At 42.3% G+C, this 25,045-nt stretch overlaps 1 protein-coding gene across 5 annotated transcripts in view; it reads right to left on the bottom strand.

Annotated features, from left to right (window-relative positions):
- Col25a1 (collagen type XXV alpha 1 chain) overlaps positions 1-25,045 on the bottom strand; it is a 514,093-nt gene that overhangs the window by 196,354 nt on the left and 292,694 nt on the right. For all 5 annotated transcript variants that reach the window (XM_008843537.3, XM_008843526.2, XM_008843531.3 and 2 more), the window contains exon 4: positions 23,995-24,002. In XM_008843537.3, the coding sequence (XP_008841759.1) occupies positions 23,995-24,002 (8 nt within the window). The remainder of the gene's footprint in view (positions 1-23,994; positions 24,003-25,045) is intronic.

Below are 25,045 nucleotides of genomic sequence, written 5' to 3'. Positions count from 1 at the left end.
ATTATACTAACCCTGCAATTTGGGAGCCATTAGTAACATTTTATAGTTGAACAAACTTAGTTATAAAGAGGTTAGGCAACATCCCGTAGTCACAGAGCCCCTCAGAAGGAGGACTGGAGTGTGAGCATGGGTGACCGGGACCCTTTGGTCCTTGTTTGCACCATGCTGAAAAGCCAAAGCCAAGAGCTTGGGTGAGATTCCCCAGCAACAGAAAGGAGCAGTGATTCAAACTGGAAGGCTGTTGTTACTTCAGTCAGCTCTGAAATGCCTTAAAATGTGGGAAGCATGCACTGAACATACTCTGAGGTTCCCCCCATCGATGCTCTAGGAAATCCCTCACCTCAGGTAAAGAACCCCGGAGTAGAGAAATAAAACTGCTCCAGGGGCAGGGGAGAAAGAATCCTAGAAAGGAAATGAAGAAGGAAATGAATTTTAAAACAAAAAGAACAAAACAGAGTTGTGGTCATCAACATTTTAAAGAGAAGTTGACTAGATTAGGAGGGCAAAGACTCCATTGCATTCAACCAATAAGAAACCAGAAGTTTTGCTATCAATGACTATATTAGTTATTTTTCTCATTGTTGTGACAAATACCTAGCAAAAGCAACTTACAGAAGTGTTATCTGGGCTCCCATTTGGAGAGCACAGTCTATCATGGCAAGGAAGGTAGGAGGCAGGAGCATGAGGCAGCTAGCTGTTCACTTACATCCCCTGTCAGGAAGCAGAGAGAGATGAATGCTCATGCTCAGCTCACTCCTTTTCTTTGGTCTGGGACCCCAGTCCATGGGATGGCACTACTGAGGGTGGACCTTCCTACCTCAATTAATCTAATGTAGAAATTCCCTTGGCTCCTTTACAGACACACCTGTGAATTTGTCTCTTAGGTGATTCTAGATCTTGACAAGCTGACCATCAGTATTAACCACCACCATGACTGGGCAGCGAGGTAAGAAAATTAAGTCAGGAATAAGCTCTAGAGATCTCACGTCAGCATTCCCTGAAGTGCCAGCTCTGGGTGGTTGTAACTGGGATAATGTGTTAAGAAATGTCTGCATTTTAGGAGCATGTTAGAATTAATCTGATGTAAGCAGAAGGCGGAGTGGAAAGCTTGTGCACCAACTGTTTGCCAACTGGAGTAAACCATTTTAGTAACTGTGCATGAAGGGAAGAAAAGAAACAGGGTGGTAGCTAAAAGGGATACAGAGCTGGCGAAAGGGATTTCTTTTTGTAGTAAAAGGATCATGTTTACAAATAGTCATCAAACTATTAAATTGGGAGAAAAGAAATGCCTTGGGGATCAAAATCCGTGTGTACAAGAATGCAGGAGAGGAGTTAGAGAGTAAAGACCTCAAAAGGAGGAGAAAGTAAAGACTGGTACAGAGGGTATAGAGATGGGAAGAGAAACTTCCCATGGCCCAAACTTCAAGGCACTGGAGGTGAATGTTGGGGATGGGTAGAACAGGGCCGATCATTTACTTACCCATATTCACTTAATAATTATAAGCACCTAGAGCCAGGCATTCTGCAGGTACTAGGAAACAGTACACACAGAATACATGAGATTGAGTCCCTGCTATCACCCTTATGGGGGAGGCAGTCTTTAAGAGAATACTTTTACATAATAAGGCAGATGTTGATAACAACCAAGCAAAAACTTATAGGAGGAAAAGCAGGCTACAGAACAAGCCAGCGGGGGTGGGGGGGGTGGGGGGTGTTGCTATTTAATAGGGTGGGTGTGGGAGGATTCCGATCAGAGAAAGAGGAGAAAGGAACAGGAGGAACAGGAAGGAGAAATGCCCCACAGGCAGAGATATGCTTAGAGGGTAGAAGGAACCAGACCACTGGGTGTCTGGACTGTAATAGTGATAGGGAAGGGGACAGGAAACACAGGACTGTGCAGGTCATAACAAGAAGCAGGCTTTTAATCAGGTTGAGACAGAAAGTCACAAGGAGGAAGGTTTCACACAAAAAAGCAACACCATTTGAATTCAATTTGAAAGGATGGTGGCCATTGTGAGGGAAAAGTTGCAAGGACAATGGTGTGTACACAGAAAAGTCAGGTGGCTTCCAGAACCTTCTAACAGAAAGATAAAGGTCAAGCATGCCAAGATGGTGTGGGGAGAAGAGGAAAAAATGGCCAGATTCTGGTAGGAGATTTGCATGGACTGAAAGTGGGCTGAGGAGCAGTGAACGAGACAGTCTTCCTGCAGCTGTTAAAGGAATCGCGGTGTCCTTCACTGGTATCTGGCGGCTCCTAAGTGGAGTAGCTTTGTAAGCTGATGTGGGAATTTCAGAATCTGGCTTTGGATGTTTGATGGATGAGGTATCAGTGAGAGAGTCATGGGAACATGCTAAATAGACAGTTGGATGCACAAGCTCTGAGTTTGGAGAAGTCTAAAGCTAAAAATTGCTTTAGGAGTCTTTGACATGCAGATACTATTTAGTCAGGAGATAATACAAAGGACCTAGCAAAAGAAAAGAAGGGAAGAAGGAAGGGAGGGAGGGAGAGAGAGAGAGAGAGGAAGGAATGAAGGAAGGTGGATTAATAGTGAGACAGAGGAGCAACAGAAAAGACTAGTGATTTGGAGCCTGGAAGTAAACAATGAAAAACGTGGGGATCAAGTCAGATGGTGGCTCATGTCTGCAATCCCAACATTTTACAAGTGGTGGCAGGAGAGTCAGGAACTCAATGTCATCTTTAGCTACATAATGACTGAGGACACCTTCGGCTACATGGGAGTCTTTCTAGAAGAAGAAGAAGAAGAAGAAGAAGAAGAAAAAGAAGAGGAAGAGGAGGAGGAGGAGGAGGAGAAGGGAGTAGGAAGGAGGAGGAGGGGGAGGAAGAAGATGAAGAGGAGGAGGAGGAGAGAAAGGAGAAGGGAGAAGAAGGGAGGAGGAAGAGGAAGAGGAGGAGGGGGAGGCCAAAAAGGAAGCAGAGGAGGAGGAGGAGGAAGGGGAGGAGGAGGATGAGGAGAAGGGAGTAGGAGGGAGGAGGAGGGGGAGGAAGAGGAAGATGAAGAGGAGGAGGAGGAGGAAGAGAGAAAGGAGAAGAGAGGAGAAGAAGAGAGGAGGAAGAGGAAGAGGAGGAGGAGGGGGGAGGAGGAGAAACCAACAGTACTAGTGACTGATCAACTGGGCTGGATATAGTCCAGCAAAATTTGGACCAAACTGTGACCCTGAACTTGTCATGGTGAAAATAACCAGTCACCTTGACAAGACAGTTCAAGAAGAATGGTAGAGATATTCTTTAAGATTTAAGAAAGAGTGGAAAAATAGTATTTGATGAGTGTGGACAAGCCTTTCTAAGAGTTTTGTTTGGATGCTGGAAAGAAAGAGGAGAGTAACTGAAGGAATATATGGGTCAAGGAAATTGTATTTTATTCTAAGATGAAATACATTTATAGCATAATTTCATGTTAGTGGAATTTTCCAGAAGAGAAGGAAAAATCAGTGATACAAGAGAACGGTAATCACAAGAGTGAAAACTTGAACAAGGCAGAGAGAATTGTGTCAACCTCACAAGTGACGAGACAAGCCACCCAGTGATATGCTAGAAGCAGGTGTGGATGCTATTTTCTGAGGGCTTTCATTTTTTCCCATAATTAGGAGACAAAGCTATCAGTGAAGCTTAGTGTGAAGGAGCCGCTGGAGGACTCAGGAGCAAGAGAAGGTTAAATAGCCGAGAAAGAAGACAGCAACTGGATTTGGGCACGACAAAGCACCCTGGGTCTTCTGAAGCTCAGTGCCATGAGTTACAAAGTAGAACAGTCAGCAGAGCTGTTTTCCTCTGCCCACAGCATGGATGTTAGTGCAGTGTCAGGTGGAGGGGGAGCCACCAATAGGCACCAGGCTTTCCCAGGCCAGGCCAGAGGGAAAAGGGAGAAGGGAGGGGAGATAATGAAGGGCATGGAAACACGAGGGACAGGCATAGTTTTCGTATTTCTCTTGCAGATGCATTTTTATTCTTTACATATCATTTTTGTGATATAATTTAAAGGTTATAGTTAATAAAGTCAACTGTATTGATACTTTTAGCAATTACTGGAGTGTCTGATACGTTGATCTAGCACATTTTCACTAATTTCTAAATTTTCTAAAACATGACTTAAAATTAGTTGTATTATGCCCCATCTCATTTTAATGAATCTCAGTATATAACAAAAACAATACTGATAAAATTCATTACAGTTCTTCAATAAGGACCCACAAATCATTGTAAGGGATGAGGTGGTAACTCAGTGGAAGAGCACATGGGTAGCATGTGCAAGGCTCTTGGTTCGATCCCCAGCACTACATAATGAAAACAAAACATTAAAAACTCTTTATCTTAAATAATGTGACATTTTAAAAGCCATTGTACGTATAAATATGCAAACATGTAACTCCTGCTTATTCTGATTTTCCTTATGATCTTGGATATTGCCTTTAGCTTGATTTGCTAGCTGTTCATATTTGTAATTCATAGGCACTGATCTTAAGAGAGTCCATAATGCAGTGATGTGCCCAAATCCATTGTTCATGAGGACCTGTCAGGGAATTCACGTGAATCTCTCGTTTCTCTATAACAAGGCTGAATAAACTACCAACCAGGAGGAATTCTGCTTGACGGCAGTAGCTTTGCAAACACAGTGCTGATGGGGTGCAAGCCAGCAGACAGAACCCACACCTGGAGCACACAGTCACTTCCAGCAAGATGGACCCACAAATTTCCTCTTTTACTCTGTTAAAGATACTGACACCTGATTTTGACCAAATCAAATCATGGTTAGTTCCAGCAGGCAAAGCCCTTGTTTCCTGACTCTGGAGAGGCTCTTAGCTCTGTCATCTCCCTTCCTCACTGAAGGGTCTGAATTGGCTCCTGATTCCTGGCATCCTGGTATTCTTGCTGTCCCACAGCCCTCTGGACCTCCCTGCATGTCCCACTTGGCAGCATCCATCCAGGATGAAGGCCTGTACTTCTTTCACAAAGGGCTACCTGCTTTCCTGCAATACAGAGCTTTACTTCTGATGAACATCCACAGGCCATCAGCTTCATTCTTTGATGCCATTGTACCTGCCCTAAATTACACATACTGGTAACTTAGCTCTTTGAGGAACTGCATTCTCCTTGAACAGTAAACACTTTCAGAGTTTTGTCATCACAAATTACGAGATTCATAAGGCCACTCTTCAAAGTGGTAAAAGGCAGTTAACGCTCGGGTGAAGAGACTCCCTTTGGTGGAGCTGCCTGCAAATTGTACATGCCAGCCGTGTCCTCTACCACTGAGCTCCAACGATATGGTCTGAGTGAGTCTGAGCTCCAGGGGCACAGCCTGAGTGAGTCATCACTATGTGGGGTGGGCTTTCTGGTCATGTAGCTGTCTTTGAGTTATCTATGACCCTGTAACTCTTCACACTCCTGTAAAACTCATTGGTTCACCAAGCTGAACTGGGTAGAATTGTTCTGTTGGACTTTCATGGTGCCCTAAGTGAGGCACGTCTGAGTGCTCATGTCTCCCCAGGAGAAGTCACATGACAGTAGGTGACATTGTAGCTCCATTTTTCCATTTTATAACTGTGGAAATGGAGACAGAGATGTTGAGTGATTTGCACCAAAACACATAATTAGAAAGTGGAAACACCGAGATCTGTCAGTCATACTCTCTATAGCTCACACTTGGGAACTGTAATGTCAATGCAGACTCCTTAGATAGTAGAAAGCTTACTATAAACATTTGGTTCTTAAGAATTCATCCTTGTATGGATTTTTATTTTCTTCTACTAAATGTCAGTGAAGTATGATGCTAGAGAAACCAGGAAAAATAAAGCCTGGTCACTTCCACGCATAACACAGGCAGGTAGAAACACATTTCAGATTCCCACACTGTCTTCCCATACACCTCAAGCCATTGGAGAACCTTTAAGAGAGGATCAAACTGTGAAAAGTGACTAACGTTCTTTCTTCTACATAAAAAAAATTTGTTAGTAATGAAAAATGAACCACCTTAATTTATTTTAAGAGAGAACATTCTACAGTTAGTGACAGTGCGACTGAATCAGGTACTGTCATGTTATGGGGGGGCAACTTGAATGTGTTTCTTTTCTTCTGTAACATACATATTCTCTGTGGAGACGGGGAAAGTAGCTTAGCATTTTTATAGCCATTGGCTAAATTACCCCTATTGATGAGGCTCCACGGGTTCTTACTCGATAATTCTAAGTAACTGCTGAGGGATAAAAGAAAGCCTTAGGTGGGTTGGAGCCACAGCATGTTCCGAGTCTACTGGGGAGAGAATTAAGCACATGCGACCATGCGTGATTGGCTTCATGTCCGGCTTGGCATGGCTGCCTGGCCAGGCCTGAAATTGTACAAATGAAAGGAAGGAGCCTAAAGTAGACATTGTGTTAATAATGGGTGTGCACGAAGTAATGGGGCGGCCCCACCAGCTCTTTCTCAAAAGGGAGCAAAGGCAGTAGAAACCTTTAGAAACAGAGTCTGCTAAAGCAACCTTTTCAAAGCTTTTGAGAAATTGCAAATCTCAGCCATTTTTTTCTCATTGAAAGGAGTTCAGGGAAAAGTGTTAGTTCAGTTCACACACAACACGTGCTCATATACACATGCATGCATACACATAAAGAATGTACAGATCGTGAAGCCATGAGAGATGAGTGCTGTGGAGTACAGCCTATATTCACAAAGGGGCTGTTCAGCAGAGGGAGGCTCTGCCAGCAATGCCTGTCAGAGGGTAGGTCCAGCCCAGCTCTGGGCTCCTTCAGCTCCGCATGTCTTCCCACAGTAGCCATCCACAGTGCTCTGGCATCTGGTTTCATTTGGAGGCAGGAACAACAAAAGGATGTCCCAGTCTAAGACACGTCTCACATTCAACAAAACCATGATTCAGATTTTCAAATTTTTTAAGAAAATAATCAAATCTGGAACTTTTATGTTTTATAACCATAGAGAACGGAATTTTAATCTATTTTCTGGTGTAGGAAAATATCAAAGTTTCTCAACTGTTTTCAGTATTTCCCTTTAGTAAAAAGTACACAAGTCAAGAACAAGAAATTTTAATCCCATTTAAGTGATTCTGCAAAATCATGTTTCCTCTAACCAAATACTCATCATCCACTCTTATGCTGCTACATAATAAATTTTCACTCTCTCCCTTATACAAGCATTAACTTTGTCTAAATTATATTTGACTCCCCAAAGATCAAATTAAAGTTATAAAATAATACCAAATTATTCAAAAATTTCATCTCAACTCAATAGTAAATAAATCATCAAACTTTCTCTCAATTCCCTTATTGTGTAGATCAAGGTAAAAGCAGCAATTAACAAAATTTTGAGATTTAACTCAAGTAGTTAAGGGATAATCAAGCCATTAAAGGATAAAACTACTTAAGGGATAAGAAAGTGTCTTCACAGTGCTCTCTAGTCCTTAACTGCGTAAGTACTTTTAAAGCAAATAATGTACTAGTTTATAGCTAATTGAAACCTGAAAAAATCTTTATCCACAAGTTATTTCTCTTAAGAAATGGAAACTTCCTCACTCGTAATGTACATTCTAATTCGACTTGAGAGTCACTAGGAAATGCTGACATGACAGGCACACAGTAAGCTGGAAAAAATGCTACTTCTGGAAAATTTTTTGGCCACAATTCAGCAAGAAATGAACCTTGTGACAGGTGTGTTGTGAAGACACATGGTCACTAGAAGAGAAGGAACTCAGACACATGTTGGACTCCGTGTTTTTTCTAGGCATCCCAGCGGTCCCTGTTTCAGGATGACAGTGTCGCCCCAGGTTCCCACATGAGATACAATTCAGTTCATTAACTTAAAAAACGAGGCAATAGCCAGGCGTGGTGGTGAATGCCTTTAATCCCAGCACTTAGGAGGCAAAGGCAGGTGGGTCTCTGGGAGTTCAAGGCCAGCCTGGTCTACATAGTGAATTCCAGGCCAGCTGGGGCTACAGGGAGACCCTGTCTCAAGAAGACAAAAGAAACAAACAAAAAACAAAACAAAACAAAAATGAGGTAATAACCTGGACTCAATCGCTAAGGTCCCCGGCTACTGAAGTTCTATAATTTGATGCTTTATGTGCTCTGAGATTTTTCCAGATAGAATCTTAGGAAAAGAGTCTTCTAAAAACTAGTTGAGCTACCAGGCATTCTAACTGAAGAGACAGTATCTTGGTCAATATCTCCAGATGGGTTATTTTTACATTTGTTAAAAATAAAAGTTTATACGCGTCGAATACTAAAACTTAGTACTCTACCACCGGGCTTTTAGTACTCCATTATACACACGTACACATACATATAGCACACACACATGCATATATTTGGAGGTTTAAGCGAGGAGCTAAAGTTTTAAATAAGTGTACATATTTATATCTTTGACTTCCAAATGATAACTTTGATGAAGTTAAATCTTTAGACAGTTTGGTTTATAATTTAAAAGTAAGAAGCTTAGATGTCTATAATTTAGGGCATTATTTGGATACCATTCATGGTACCCTAAGTAATTCTAAAGCCTAGATAGCACAGAATAAGACAAGAAGAAAATACTTAGTAGGTGTCCATTTCTAAGAGATTTATCACATTGATTTTATAGTCTGCCACCTTTCATAACTCCTTTCAGCCAACAAAAGCAGGAGGTAGTAAAGAAACACTTCACTCCTGAAAGGATGCTGACTTCAGCCTCCAAACAGGGACCACTGTAAGGTAAACCATCCCCTGGACTGTTACCAAACTCTTCCCCAAAGGAATACTTATACTGTCCGTGAAGCCTAATTTCCTGACATTGTAGTATGTTACAAATTATGGAAATTCCTATAGTAGGCTACATCATGGGCATATCATACTTTAGGGGAACATACTGAACTCCTACAGAGATAACACAGGTCAATTTCCAGTAATAATTTATACAAATGAAAACTTCCTACTTAATATACATTTAACAGAACGGAGTCCTAGGAAATTGTGTGCTTTATTATATAAGTGCTTTATTGGAATTTTGAGAAAGTACTAGTTCTGGAAATGAAAAGGGATAAAAGAAACTTCCTGCTCTCTAAAGATACCTTTCAATGACAAAATAAAAGCCTACCTTCCTTGCACCGATAAGGTCCAAGTTCATTTGCCTTGTGTTTTCGATTAACTATCTGCACATAGGAAACTTCCAATTATAGGAAATATACAATTTCTGTAATGAGTTTCCAACAAATTATAATATTTGATATGAAATCAAGTAATTTTTCATTTTATTCAAAAACCTCCAGTGAGCTGAAATTGCCGTCATCTGACCTGTGATCTTCAAACTCTCTTTTGAGCTGTATTAACATCACTAAATTTAACCTTTAAAAAGAGGAAGTCCCCCCTCTAAAAAGGGAAGCTAATGTCTAAGGGAAAATAACATTCCTAGAAAATAAAACCCAGGGGACTTGATGAGACCCGGGAGTAAATCCTCATCCTTCACACAACTTTCAGTCAGTGAACAATGCTAGAATTCTGAAAGTTTCTTTTCAGTTCACGCCATATAGAGGACAAAGTTAGGCTGTTTGTAACAGCAACTGCATATCAGCTTGCCAGGCATGGAGATTCAATGGCTAGAGGCTTAACTTTAATATGCAAAGTAGAGGGTTGGGTAGAGGTGGAGGGAGTGTGGGGATAAATAATCCCCACACTGGAAGTAGAAGTTCCGGTCATTTCCTATCCAAGAATATATCTAGGGCATATTGGGTAATGCTTAGACTACCTGAAAAGAACCCACAAGCTGATTAGTTCCACTCCAAGGGAGGGTTTTCACAAACCAGTTCTTATTCTGTACCATTGATTAGAAGTCTAAATGGAAGGCTACATATGGTGAAAGATATATACATTCAGCCATTAGCACAGACGGGTAGTAAATTATCTGGGGTGCCTGCAGAGAACTCTCTAATACACTCTTTCAACTTTCCTCTCGCCTATGAAAAAGTCTGCGACTGTATGCCAGTTGGTTGTTAATAACGCTCTCTGGAAGGAAGCAAGTTGAAATTGTTCCCAAAACTGCAAATCAAAAGACCAAGTATGTATGTCTACTACTGTTGAATGAAATTATGTATCAGAATGAAAGGCCACGTCGGAAGTACAGGACTCAAGTATGCTTCCATGTAGCCTATAAAATCCACAGGCTCTGGGCAGCACGAAGCTCTGGAACGCTTCTAAATCTATTCTCTGAAGAATATCCTAATATAGATTCAGTGAACGGAAGCCTCCAAGAGGAAGTCTGTGATATGAAATTTAAAATAATTGTTTTAAAATTTGTAGTTTCCAGATTGGGTTTCTACTGTGCCTGCCAAACCTTCTCCTCTTTTTCTGTGGGGTTGTTACACAAATATGGATTTCATTTGTATATTCATTGAAGGAAGTGGTGATTCAGCCACTTTGTGGGTATGTCTTACATTTCTCCTCTTTGTCCACAGAGAACAGGGAGGTGGACTGGGTCCAGAGCCAGGAGGAAGAGGAGTGGGACACAGTGAGGCAGTGTTGGGGAGAGCCAGCCCCAGCTCTCTGGCTTGGTCTACAGCCTCCCTGGGGCTCCCAAGGATGTCCTCCTTCCCTGGCCATCCCCTGCTGCTCTAGAGCTCTCCTCGCCTCCCTCCTGATGCAGCAGAGCTGCTGTCACCTACCACTCTATTTAAACTCAGGATCCAAATGTCAGTTGTCCAGGAATATTCCATCCTGAAATGTGTTGAGCAAGGGAGACCATCTTGTAGTCTGTTCTCTAAATAAATGTGTGCATTTGAATGGTTTGTAACAAAGAGACAGTGAGATGTAAGCACTCTAGTTGCTGTTGCCACAGGCCACTTAGGAGCCATGTGCTGCAAGTCTGTCATTTTCTGAGCTCCACTGAGAACTGCAGAGGAACACAGAGCAATGGCCAGGGTTTCTAGTACTGGAAGGTGTTATGCAGGCTGCCAGGGCAGAAAATTCATCAACAGTCTCACCCAGTATAGACTCTCCTTTCTATGATATTAACCTGCCAAGCAAGAAGTAGCCATTGATGCAATCATGGCACAACTATGTTGGGGTAACCAACTGCTTTGTGATTGGATTGGAGGGCTGCTCCATGGAAGGGATTCATATCTGGTACTCTAAACCTAGTCAAAAACCTATGGTTGAAGAGGCAGTGGGCCCAGGAAGGGAACATACCATAGTAACCCTCAATGAAGATGTTAAACTTTCTTCTAAATATTCATTTTTATACCTATAGACTAATGCTAGTCTAAACCTGGGACAGAGAAATTTCTTTTCACAGAAGGTGACAGTTAATGCAGAGACTCATAACTAATCAAACCACTGAGAACAAGTGACTGTTGACCACACAACCCTAAATGGGGCATCTATATATATCATCCCAAGACTTAGAAAACATCACAGAAGAGGGAGTGGAAAAATGTGTCTGAGGATGTGAAGGAGTAACATGAAATGCTGCCATGCAGATCGACACAGTCCTGGCAATCACGAACACACAGCAGCAATGCATGTCTGTACAAGACTGTGTCCTACAACATTCCATCATGGATGCAGGAGGTGCCCACAAGGACCTACCCCCTTATGAGGAGCTACTGACTGCTAACGGGTACTGCAGCAGTGGGGATCATTTTCTTCAATGACACAGCCCCTGGAACTAATTGGGAAGAAGGGGTTCTGAGGGAGAGAAAGGGAAATAAGGACAGGCAATAGGGAGTGGCTACAAAACAATACGCTGTATATATGTGCGAAACTATCAAAAAGACTCGAGCAATATTCTCAGCCTGGCCTATTCCATAGAGTAGTGACATCAAGTGATCTGTACAAAAGGGCTTCAGCATCTAACTTCCAATCCGGTATATATTATGTTATTAGTCAAGAATGTTTGTCAAGTCTCATGTGTGTATTTACAGTTCACAGCCGTCACTGAACGTTATGCACGCAGAATGCCAAAGCTGAGTCATGGAAAGGCAGAAGAGAGGAGGAGGAAGGGTTTAAAGAGACAGAAGAAGGCAACAGAGGACGAGGTATGTTCACTCGGGGTCTGAGAAGCAGTTCAGTGTCTATTTGGAAACATCAGTGTGCTATGGTTGATTTTATCTGTCAGGTTGGCTGGATGGTGAAGTACAAGCATTCAGTCAAACACCAGACGAAATGCTGCTGGGAAAGCACTTAGTAGATGTGATTTGTTTTCACTCAGTGACTCCAAGCTGACTGCCCTCAAATAAGGAGGATGGCTACCAGTCAGCTGAAGACCTGAAGGACAGAAGCTGGGGCTTCTTGGAGAAGAAATTCTATCTTAGGATTCAATGTAGAAATTCTGTATGAGGGGCTGGGGAGATGGCTCATTTGGTAAAATGCTTGCTGTGTAAGCATGAAGACTTGCGTTTGGATCCTCAGGGCCCATGTAAAAAAGCTGGGCACGGTGGCATACTTCTGTAACCCCGGCACGGGGAAGGTGCAGGCAAGTCTCTCCTGGAGTGTATTGATCCATCAGCTCCCCCAAGTCCATGAGCTTTGGCGCAATAGGATTCCTCATCTCAAAAAGTAAGGTGGAAAAAGCAGCTGAAGAAGAAACTGCACACTGACCTCTGCCCTGCAAGCACACCCTCAGGCACACACGAAATCCTGCCTGAGGGTCTAGCCAGCTAGCCAGCCTGCAGGTTGCCCATAACTGTGTAAGCCACTTCTATAAAATAACTGTCAGTACATATTTAGATTTCTACTAGATGCTTTTCTCTAGAGGATCCTGACAGAATCACTAAGGTCAAGTCTATTATCCCACTGGGTCCATTTAGTTCTCTCATTATCCTTCTCCTCCTTCATCTTCTAAATCCACAAATCTTCCTGGTGTGTTCTCTCAGACGAAGCCCTCTTCATTCTCCACGATGGTTAACCTTGATGTCAACGTGAGTGGATTTAGGAAACATGCACAGCAGATTAGTGGAGCACATCAGTGGGCGTGTCCCCCCCAACACCTGTGGGTGTGTCTGTGCAAGCATTTCCAGAGAGCATTAATTAGACGAGGAGGGCCTTCCCTGAATGTGGGCTCCAGCATTCCATAGGTTGGAGGCCTGGATGGAACAAAAAAACAGGGACGCAGAGCATGCTCTCCCTCTCCCACCTGCCTCCACGCCGGGAATCGCTCTTCCCCATGGTATGTGCCCATCGTAGTGACAAAATATCTTACAGAAGCAACTTAAGGGAGGGTACTGTTTGAGGGTACAGTGCCCTGTGGCTGAAACATGAGGCGACTGGTCATATTGTGTCCATGGTCAGGAAGCACAGAGAAATGGAGGCTGGTGCTCAGCTCACTTTTATTGAGTCTGGGACCCTGGCCCATGGGAGATTTCACCTCAGGGAAACGCTCTAGGAAAGCATTCTAGGAAATGCTCTCACAGACACATCTAGAAGTGTGTTTCCATTCATTCTAAATCCAGTCAAGCTGAAAATGAACATTAACCATCACATCTCCATACCGTGATGAACTGAACCTCTGAAAATTCACCAAAATAATTACTTCTAAATTGTCACATGTGCCTGGGATCTGCCGCAGCAACAAAGCCTAATGCATCCCTCATCCATGCCTTCGCTTCTGTGTTCTGTCCCTGTGGCCTGTGATACAGTCCCTGGAGAGTGAGCCCACCCCCACCTCTTCACTCCTCTCACAGTTCACATAATCTACCTTAACAATACCACTTTAATCTGCCCGTTCCTTGCGTGGCTCTGTTCTTCTTCCATGACATTTTATTTCACAAAACAACTATCCAAATCATTCCCTTTTCCCATTTTTCTTTTTCCTTGGTCTTCATCAATACTGCTCTTCTAAAATGTTCCTCTGTCCAAGTCACCTCGGCCTAAATCCTCTAAGGATATCATTTTTAGGAACACTACTTAGCATAGCATGCAAGGTTCCTTAAGCCTCATCCTTCCCCAGTCCAGGCTTTCACTCTGCTGTCTAATCTTGTCCTTGGGCTCCAGCCTCATTTAATATGATTGTTTTTTCCATAGATGCCATTCTTTCTTGTAACTCAAAATCTTTAAAATGCTAAATTCTTTGAGGACTGGAGAGATGGCTCCGTGATTAAGAACACTGACTGTTCTTGCAGAAGACTCAGGTTTGAATCCCAGCACCCACATGGCAGCTAACAACTGTCTGTAACTCCATTTCCAGGGGATCCCACAGCCTCTTCTGTCCTCCTTGGGCACTGCATGACATGGGTACACTTACCTACATGCAGACAATACATGCATACACATAAAATAAAAATAATAAATAAAATATATATTTTTAAATGCTATATTCTTTGGAAGCATATACTTTGAAAAAATTCACGTGGGCCAGATCCAGAGGCATCCTGGATCCCTCCATGCTCAAATCGGGACTGTTTACTCCTCTGTACCTGGGCAAGTCCCATGCGGTCCTGGGCAAGTCCCATCATGTGCTGTTCCTGTATTGTTCTCTACTGGGTTCTAAGGTCCCTGAAGATAAGAACTCTTACTTGCTATCTTATCCCCATTACTCAGCAGAGGGGAGAGCACATGTTCGGTGCTTACTATAAGCTTAATGAATAAGTCAGTGGTTTAAAAATCCTGCATCTAGGATCCACATATGAGAGAGAACTTGCACCAGTGTCCAGTCTATAAAGAGGAGGGTCAACACAGAGGAAACATCTCATCCAAGCTTCCAAGTGAAGCCAACCATGGTCAAGCAGGACCTTTGACTTATCTTCACATAGGCGGAACTGGTAAAAGAAAGGAGCCAGGGGTTCCTCCCAAACCCATGGGACCCCTGAGGAACAGATCCTCTAACGACCTCAAGAGTAAAAACAAATCAGTTTATCTGGTCCAATTGTATGTCCTTAAACACCTAAAAGGAAAGTATAACCAAAGATTAAAGGGGCCAACATAACTTCATAAGAGAAAAACAAAACAAAACAAAACAAAAAAAACCTGGAACACTTTGAATTTCATGCCCTCAATATTTTCCTTTGGTTTTGCTGTTGTGTGTTTGCTTGAGATAGGGTATCCCCATCTGGACTGGAACTTGCTATGTAGACCAGGTTGGCCTCACTCTCACAGAGATCTACCTGCCTCTGCCTCTGGGATAAAGACTTGCACCACCACCAAAGGGAGAGTTCAATTTTGGTTAATAATGAAAGGAAGGGATTCTTTCCATATTTAGTTCCACAACATTCAGATCAGCGCTGCATTTAGTTAAAACAAACGTGGGGGAGAGTCACAGTGTTCACGGACCCAGAAACTGCGTAGGAGTCATTCTTTTCACAGAGGAATCATCATGGCATTTTAAGTTGCTACATTGGTGGGTCAGCACTGAGACCCCTGCGTGAGCACATGCTACTGAGTACTATTAAATGCTTAGCAAGTTGTGGCAAACAATAATCACTCAAATCACTCATTTGACGTTGTTCAAAATATTTCATCCCAAATGGGCCTAAGCTGCTTTGTAAATACACTTGACTCCAAAGTGGTTTTCTTGGTAAGTTTATTGCTTCACAAATCCAGGAGTCACATCGTTACTTCCCTAATTTGTCCCATGAGATAATTACATGTCTTCATAGGCAAACAGTACTAGGAATTCAGCAATGTGACTAAGAATTTGGTGAGAAGAACCTGAACAGGAAGGGGTGACAGGACACCTCATGTTATTAGACTGGCATGCAGGCATCCAACTGTCAAATATGGTTTCTTTTAAAATGTCTTCCTAGAAATTCTGAATGAAGCTGGGTGAGTGTAGCTCAGAGCTAGAGCACTTGCCTCGCATGTGGTAAGGTCCCTTTGATCCCTACCCTGGAAAATAAAATGTCTGCCTTGCTCTGTTTTTCTTTTTTTAATTATTATTTAAAGGAGTGCTTCATTTCCTCCATTTCTTTCCCTTCTCTGACTCTGAGCATCTGAGTCTTCTCTTACCATGTCTGTGGTTAGAAGTGATATAATCTAAAACATCCTGCACTTCCATGACTGGTCAAGAGGTCAAGAGAATCCTTCCATCCAATTTGCCTGCTGGCCGACTATCCGAGCCCAGGGGAGCCCTCAGGTCTACTGCCAGGATGGCAGAACTTCCACTGCTCTGGGTCCTTGCAAGATACCCTGCCCTGCGCCCCAGATGAGGAATAAATTTCTATTGTGGTACTCCAGTAACATCTCAGTGCTTATCCTATATGTAACCATTTCAGTTATTCTAAAATAAGAGGGTATGCAAAAATAGTACACAGGAAAATTATGTTGTAAAGAAAAATGTTATCAATACTTTTGTATATGTGTTCCTTCCTTTTCTTAAAAATCTTAAACATCCCGATCTATCGCAGTTTGAATATGAGTTTGCTCAGTATAATTCCAGAGGTCTTCCTTACCTGCCACTTGGTCTACTTAAAGAAGGGCAGAGAAAGCATTAAAAAAATTGTGCCATGTGTAAACGTGGGACCCTGAACCACTCCAGACAGAAGATTCTGGGAACCCCATGTCAGTGTTCATAGTTCTATCTTCTATAACAGGAGACAAACTTATATGCAGGGTCCCTAAATAAATGACCGACTGCGACAGCCTGTTGCCATTCTTCTAATGCTACCCCTGAGCCACCTTTAAACACAAACTAATCCTCCAGGTATTCATTTCTTTGGGTTGTTACAGTGAATGTTATTTACAGTGACCGAATTACCTACTTATTCTGACATTTTGTACTTATAGCACCTCCTACAAGATATATGGTTCACCTTCCATCAGCAAACGTACCTCACTGTCATGGGAAAAGCAGCAGTTATTCCATGCTATGGTTAGTGTTCATTGTCAGCCTGACAGGATATAGAATCACCTGGGAGATGGCAGCTGAGCTGCCCCTGGGGTCTATCTACAGTTCATTAATGGACATAGGAAAACTTGCCACCGTTCGCAGCTTCTTCACTGCAGATGCATGTGACCTGGTGGCCTCACATGTTTGCTGCTCTGGCCTTGCCGCAGTGATGGACTGGAGCCTTGAACTGTGAGCTACAATGAGCCCTTACCCCTCCAAGTTGTTTCTGTCAGAGTATTTAATACAGCAACAGGAAAAGAAATGATGACACTACATATTCAAAAGCTATATGTCTTAAGAGAAATAAAGATATTTTTAAAACAAGAATATAACAAAGATGTAATTAGAGGAAAATTTTCTGAAAAACTTCATGAATATATCTTCCTAATTTTCTTGACTTGAGAGGCAAAATGTACACTTTTAGAGGACTTGCTTTCCTTTGATGCTGTTTAGATAATATGTTAGTTTAAGTAACTGACAATGTGAAAGAACATGTACAGGTTGTAAGACCCACAAATGAGCAGAAAGCACTTAATGTGAGTAAAGGAAGGCCTTTAGACAGGAGGCACCAACATCACAACTGTACTTGTCTGAAAAACATCTGGGAAACATGGGGGAAAATGAGTTTTGAATAGAGACAGACCTGGGTTCAAATTCTGGTTCTGCCACTTGTTTAATGTTCAGCTTTGACAAATTACTTGATGGTGCCAATCCTCAATTTCTTCTTTTGTAAAATGGGTATAGTAAGTCTTGGTCACAGGATTATAGGAGAAATGATATATAAAATGGTAAAAAGTGAATAGTTGCTATCAATTCTGCTTATTTCTGAAAAGAATTACCTTTAAATGAAAAATCATGTAGGGTTTTTTTTTTTTTTTCATTATGAAGTAAAGATGTCCGAGTTTTGCGCCTAAAAGTTCTACAGAGATTTCTTTTCCTAACTCATCCACCATATTGGCAGAACTAGTGCGGTAAGCTTAACTTGGCTCAGTCTGCTTCATGCATCTGTCAACACGATTCTAAGGTTCAAACCGAGTTGACAATAGCTGAAGGTGGATGGAACAAAACAGGCTGTGCAACAGCATCAGATTTCACACCTCAGAGGGTTCTGGCTACCAACAATAACATCATATCTCTGTCAGTCACCAGTGATTATAGGGCTTGATGGACCCATACAAGTAAAACAGCCAGTTAAAGAAAGGTCTCCTGACTCTTTTCTGGCTACAATGATTGGACTTGCTCTGACCTGGGACTACTAGAGTGGGACTTCCTTTCACATAAAGGACAGACAGACTGTATTTGCCATTGTCTCTGAAAGGTCAAGACTAGGAGAAAATTTTGTTCTTTTTTAAAAATCCTGAAGTTATTTTCCAAGTTCTGATCTGATCTGACTCATTCAGTAAGGATATGTCTTTAAAATATCTGAATGGGGTGGGGGTGCTGGAGAGATGGCTCACTTGGCAACGTGCTTGCTGTGCAAACCTGAGACCTGAATTTGGATGTTCTGGCACCCAGCTAAAAGCTAGGCATGGGGTGGGCATCTGTAACCACCACACCAGGGGTACAGAGGAGTAGTGTCCGGGAGCTCACAAGGCAGCTAGTCTAGCTGATTTGGTGAGTTCCAGGTTCCATGAGAGACCCTGTCTCAAAAAATAAGGTGGACAGTGAGTGACTGAGGAGGACACCTAACAGCAGCCTCTGGTTTATCCACGCACATGCGCACATGCACACACACCCAAAGGGAAGGAATAATTTCATTGTTACAAAGCACAGTGGTTAGACATATCATTCTAGTGAATACAGTTGTGCTATCAGAGCTAGTTGCTCAAAGCGCCCACAGGGCGTTTCAAAGCAAGATTGTAATGTATGTTACCTTCATGAGAAGGAAAACAGAAAAAGAAAAAAAGTGCATACACAATAAAACCGCCCCATTCTAGCTGTTTGTAGTGGAGACCCTGGTGGTAGAATATCTTTTTTGTCAAAATGGATTAAGACCCAATAGCTTCCTGTAAACTGATTTGTGAGATACAACTAATGTTTTAAATGATAAACCACTGCTGTATTCTCAGGTAAGACTATAGAAACTGGGGCTAGAGAGATGGCTCTGCAGTTAAGAGCACTGGCTACTCTGGCAGAGGACCCAAGTTCTGTTCTCAGCACCCACAAGGTGGCTAACAACCATCCATCCATAACTGTAGTTCCAGGGGATCCAATAGCTTCCTCTGTCCTCTGTGGACACTGCACGGCATGGGTACACTTACACACATGCAGGCATAATGCTCATATACATAATAAAAATAAAAATTTTGAAAGAATATAGAAACTATCTTCTATGTCTATCATCTATCTATCTATCTATCTATCATCTATCTCTATCTATCTTCTATCAATCATCTATCATCTGTTCATCCATCCATCATCCATCTATCTATCTATCTATCTATCTATCATCTGTCACCTCACACAATCCTAGTGTGTTATATCCAAGTTTTTCAAAATATATCAAATGAAGATGTGAATGCAAAGTTGATAAGTTAAATTTTATCATAATGTATGCTTTATTGTTTTGTTTTTAATCCTGAAAATATTGCTTCAAGAGAGCAGTAAGAATCAGCTGAGTTTAGTGACAGTGAGAGACAGTGTGATGTGTCCCCATGCCCCAGGTCAGCCAACACACTGATCACTGCATTTTGTCCACTGAGTGTCCAGTGCTGACTTTAGTACTAGCAGGGTACACGTGATGACAAAAATGAAAGAGAATGACAAGAAGATGCACACCAGGACCCCAGGATCCACACCAGGACCCCAGGATCCACACCAGTATCTTGTTCACAAGAAGCCCTGGCCCCAGGGAAGTGGGGCAGGAAGGCAGGCTGAGGATCCAAGCACCACTCACTGGAAGCAAGACCATTTAACGTCTCTAGCTACCTGTGGTCTGTACACGAAGAGTACAGCAAGAAAAGAAGAGTACTCATTGTTTAAACACAGTGCACCTTGACACCCACACACTAACTGGTGGAGATAGCTGAGTATTTTTTTAAAAGACATAAAATTAGGGCAAAATTTCTTCTAAAAGTAGAAATGCATAAACTGTCATATTTCAGTTTATGAAAAAGAAGTGAAAAAATAAAATTTTTAAAAATGCTAAAATTAGGAAGAATATGGTCACTAGAGGTTAAAACTGTCAGTAGCTGGATATTGAGTTTAGATAAATACACTGTTAATATGTCCAATCACTGTTAAGACACTGTTAATATGATATCTAATCATAACAGTGCCACTGTCATTTAATATGTATTCAGATACAAGAAATACAGTGGAAATTTGCTGTAAAGCTACCTATACTTTTTAATATTTTATTTTTTATTTTTATTTTGTGTGTATGAATGTATTGCCTGGATGTGGGTAGGTGCACCTTTGTCATGCAATGCCTGAGGAGGTCAGAAAAGGCTGTTGGATCCCCTGGAACTGGAGTTATGGATGGTTGTTCGCTGCCATGTGGGTGCTGGGATGAGAACCCGGATCCTCTGCAAGAGCAGTCAGTGCTCTTGACTGCTGAGCCATCTCTCCAGCCCAAAAGCTACCTATTCTGAAGCAAAATTTGATGGAAGGCAGATATTTCTTAGAAATCCTGGATGGGGATTTAGAGATGAGAGACTCAACAGGATTTCATTACAAGATATTTTACCCATAAGGGTCCCAGGCACAGCATCATAAGCAACATGCTAAGACTCTGCTGTATTAGAAAAGGCTGCAGAGTCTGTATTTTCTTTTCTTCCTAGCAACCACTTATTTCTCATCGAATCTTCATGTGAGAAATTTGAATTATTCTTTACTCATAATGGAAACTCTTAACTACAACTTATCCTCTGATGCAGTTTGCTAGCCTCATCATGACTTGTTTGAAAAGCAGTCAAGGTAGAGTAGTATTCATGCTTCTTTCATAGTGTGGCCACTTTCCACGGTCTAGTCAGGCTTTTATTGTATGCAATTATTTATGTCAGGCTATATGGTTTAACCATGATCTGTCAAACCTGTATAACAACGATCCGTGTCCTAGTTTGTTCTCTATTGCTGTGACAAAATATTCTGACCACTACCAACTTGGGAAGGAAAGGGTTTATTCTGCTTACATCTCCCGGGTCACAGTTCATCAGGAGAGGAACACTGCTTACTGGCTTGCTTCCTTGGCCTATACTCAGCCTGCTTTCTTACACAACACAGGCCCACCTGCCCAGGGGTGGCACCACCCACAATAGGCTGGGCTCTCCCACATCATTCAACAATTAAGAAAATGCCCCACAGACATGGCCACAGACCAATCCAATAGAAGAAATTTGCAACTGAGGTTCCCTCCACCCTCGTGTGTAAAGTTGACAACTAAAGCTATCCAGCACAGTTGACCCCTTGTCAACTTGACACAGACTCATCATTATTAAATCACTCCCTTTCTATTTCTTATCCCCCAAGATCTCATATTAACATTACAACATAAAACAGTAAACATTAAAAGTCCCACAGTCCTTAAAAGTTCAAATACTTTAAAAGTTCAGAGTTTCTTTAAAAAAGTATCTTACCTGTGGGCTCCTGTAAAAGCCAAAACAAGTTACTTCAAAAGGGAAGAATCAGGCACACTTAAGCAAAACCAAGGTCCAGTGAAGTAACTCACGGCTGGATATCTGGGATTCACTCATGATTTTCTGGGCTCCAGAGGGCTTCACCAACTTAACTTCTCTGACGCTGCTGTCCACAGCACACACAGCTCATCTCACAGACCCAGGCCAGCTCCATTCCACACCTACTGCGGTCCTTGGTGGTCATCCCACAGTCCTGGCATCTCCAAAAAGCTGGGGTCTCCACTGAAACTGAGGCTACACCTTCACCAATGGCTTCTTCTTGCCTCTCTAGGTACAAAGCCTCAGATTCTCTTCATGAGAATCCTTGGGTCTTAACTGCAACAGAAGCTGCACTTTCACCTATGGCCTTTCCTGGCCACTGCGTGCCAAGCCTCAGCTGCTCTCTATGACCCCTTCACGCTTTCAACACCAGAACCATGCAGGAGACTCTTACACATTACCAATTCCTGCTTCCAGCTTGAGATAGAGGCTCGGGTGCCCTCTGTGTGCTGACCCTGAGGAAATACCTCCCAGAAGACTTCACCTCAGTGATGCTGTGGCAAAATACTCTGACCACTACCAACTTGGGGTGGAAAGGGTTTATTTAGCTTACACATCCCAGGCCACAGTTCACCCAGGAGCCCAAGGTAGGAACTCAGGGCAAGAACCTGGAGGCAGGAGCTGGAGCACAGGCCATGGAGGAATGCTGCTTACTGGCTTGCTCCCCTGGCCCCTGCTCAGCCTGCTTTCTTATGCAACACAGGCCCACCTGCCCAGGGGTGGCAGCACCCACAGTGGGCTGGGCCCTCCCACATCACTCAACAATCAAGAAAATTCCCAACAGACATGGCCACAGGCCAGTCTAATGAAGGAAATTCCCCAACTGAGGCTCCCTCAATCCAGGTGTGTCAAGTTGACACTAAAGCTAGCCAGCACAATCTGTGTATCAACACACTTAGGATTCCTAAGGAATAAAGTGGGAAACGCAACGCCTCAGCGGTCAGAAGAGGGCTTCGGATTCCCCTGGAACTGGAGTTAAGGACGGTTGATAGCCACTACGTGGGTGCTGGGAATTGAACCCGGGTCCTCTGCAAGAGCAGTCTGTGCTCTTAACCACTGAGCCATGTCTCCAGCCCCACATCTAACTGAATTTTAACTTTATCTTCACAATCACCAACCTTAGGGAATTAACCTCTACAAACCTTTGTCTCCTCACTGAACCATGGGGCTGGTAACATCAGAGGGCTGCTGAGAACTGTAGAGTGCCTAGAATATTGCACATCAAATAACCAAGGCTTAATAATATTAGTTCTTTTTTCTGTATATATAATAAGAAAAGAAAAAATCTTTTGGCCTAAGATATAGCCCAAGACAACACAGTCTGGCAACAATACTTGAACCTTGAAGGTCACCATAATGCAGAAATGAGAAGTAACTGCTCCTCAGTATGTATGGCAAATACACACTCCGAGCACAAAGAAGCCTTAAACATGCTGTATTGGCTATTACCTTGGGAGTTTCCTCTGGGACAATACTGTTGTTGTTTTTTTTTCCACTCTAGTTTTAAAGACAGAAGCTTAAATATGAAGGCAAGGAATAAAGGCCTCAAGACCTGGGGCATGCCGTCTGCCCAGCGTAGAGGAAGAGCAGAAAGTCAGTCACAGAAGCGAGGTCACTGCGAACATGATTTATGTCCCATCCTTGAGCATGGCTGGAACACTGCCATGGTATTTGGAAGCCAATGCTTCCCCTGAATAAGCCGGTGGGTCTATGCTAAGCCCTCTCCCTGGACCATGCTGGCTTCTTAGAGATGCTGCCAATGTGGAATCTGTGAGACAGGCCTGCAGCAAACCGGCAATCTGGGATGAGAAAATATCTCAAGGCCAATGAGCATCAGTCCTGAAAAGGCACTGAGCACAATATAAACACCAGGGTCAGACAACAGATATCCAGGATATTACTCAAAAGCACATTAGCTCAAGGCTGACAAGATGATCTGTTCTTGGGAGCACAAAGCAGACTGGATGCCACAGCCATGACCTACTCAAAGAAAAGAGCACAACTCTCCAAGGCCTGTGTCTCGACTCTTTATGCAGGCAGGGCTCCAACAGACTTCAAAGGGGAGAACTGGACCCAGCACACAGGGGGTATCGCTTCCACGATCATATTGCCATCTACATTTGGTGGACTGGAAAATTCAAATATCTCTGATACAAGTTTAAACATATGAAAAAAGAAGTGTGAAATAACTGGGAGATCTGCTTGCAAAAGAAACCTCAGAATTCCAGGAAAAGTAATTAAAATCAGAGCTTCATAAGTTATCACAAAAGTCCCATTGGTGTGTGATCACATAAAAAATGCCGTTTTTCTTTAATAGGCACACTTTGCATTCCAATATATTAAATGACCCCAAAACTTATGTACTTAAGAAATAATTTTCCAAATTTAGGTAGTCTGGAAGGTCAATAACATTTTCTTAAATGAAAAAGAGATCATATCTCTATGTTTTAGCAAGGTTTTACCATACAGGATCCTGATTAATGTGGAAGAGTCAAAATCATCAGGCATACTCACAGGAGGACCTGTGGGAAAGGCGGAGAGATGAGAAAGAGAAGGTGAAGTTAGTGAGGCCGAACATTAAAATGAAACAACAGATCAAAGGGTCATCTTCACACACTAAGGGCTGGGAAGCGGCTTAGAGCACGGTGATTCTTATTTTGTTTTGTTAGATCATGGACCATTTGAGACTACAGAAATGAATTTATACCCAAACATTCATTTGCATATTTTCAGGCTTTCCAAAGCTTATTTATCTACAATTGAGAAGTCCATGAATCTGGGTAAAAATGTCTAACTTATAAAAGTCTAGATAAAATATTAGTTAGGAGAATCTGATTATTTTTGGTAGACACCTTTGGAAAATTGACGTTAAACTTCCTGAGTCTGATAAAATATGCAATTCAGAAAAGCACCCAATATTTGTTCTAAGGCTGTGTTTCATTCAACATTGCTATCAATACATAAAAGACTAATGCTAGCATCTGTGAAGGTCTCTTTAAACAGTAACACAAGCAAGGACGAAGGGCATTTCTATATTTCACACATCACCTGCTCAAAACACCAACTCTAAGTAGCTAGGAAGTTTGGAATTGAATTTTATTTTGTCTGTAGAATTTCATATAAGCCAAAAATTTCTTTTTCCTGTTAATCATCTTTCTTTGGACAAAAGACCATTTCAGTGGTTGTCTGATTCCAAAAATGTCATTTATTTCCCTCAAAACTAACTGGGGGAAGAAGGGGATCACTGGAAGTGGGGGCAGTGGGCGGGCAAGTGGGGGAACCCAATAAATGAGAACAAAGTATTACAACATCCATGTGTGAAGATGTCACGATGAGGCCCATTACTTTGCATGTAACTTAAAAACTTAATTTAAAAAAGAAAGCAATAACGCGTCCTCTGTATGAAACTTTGTTCTTTATGAAGGGATACCTACACACGTTTACAACTATTTAAACTCAGGGAGGTTCAAAGATAGCTTCTGCGAATACTCTTAGAGAAATCAGAAGCTATCCTGCTCTAACTGATGAATTTTCATAATTCTTTTGACTTTGATCGTTACAGTTT

This window comes from Nannospalax galili, unplaced genomic scaffold (genome assembly GCF_000622305.1).
Source record: "Nannospalax galili isolate Female #2095 unplaced genomic scaffold, S.galili_v1.0 scaffold571, whole genome shotgun sequence".
In the NCBI taxonomy this organism is placed as follows: Eukaryota; Metazoa; Chordata; class Mammalia; order Rodentia; family Spalacidae; genus Nannospalax; species Nannospalax galili.
This window is presented reverse-complemented; position numbering and strand designations above follow the sequence as displayed.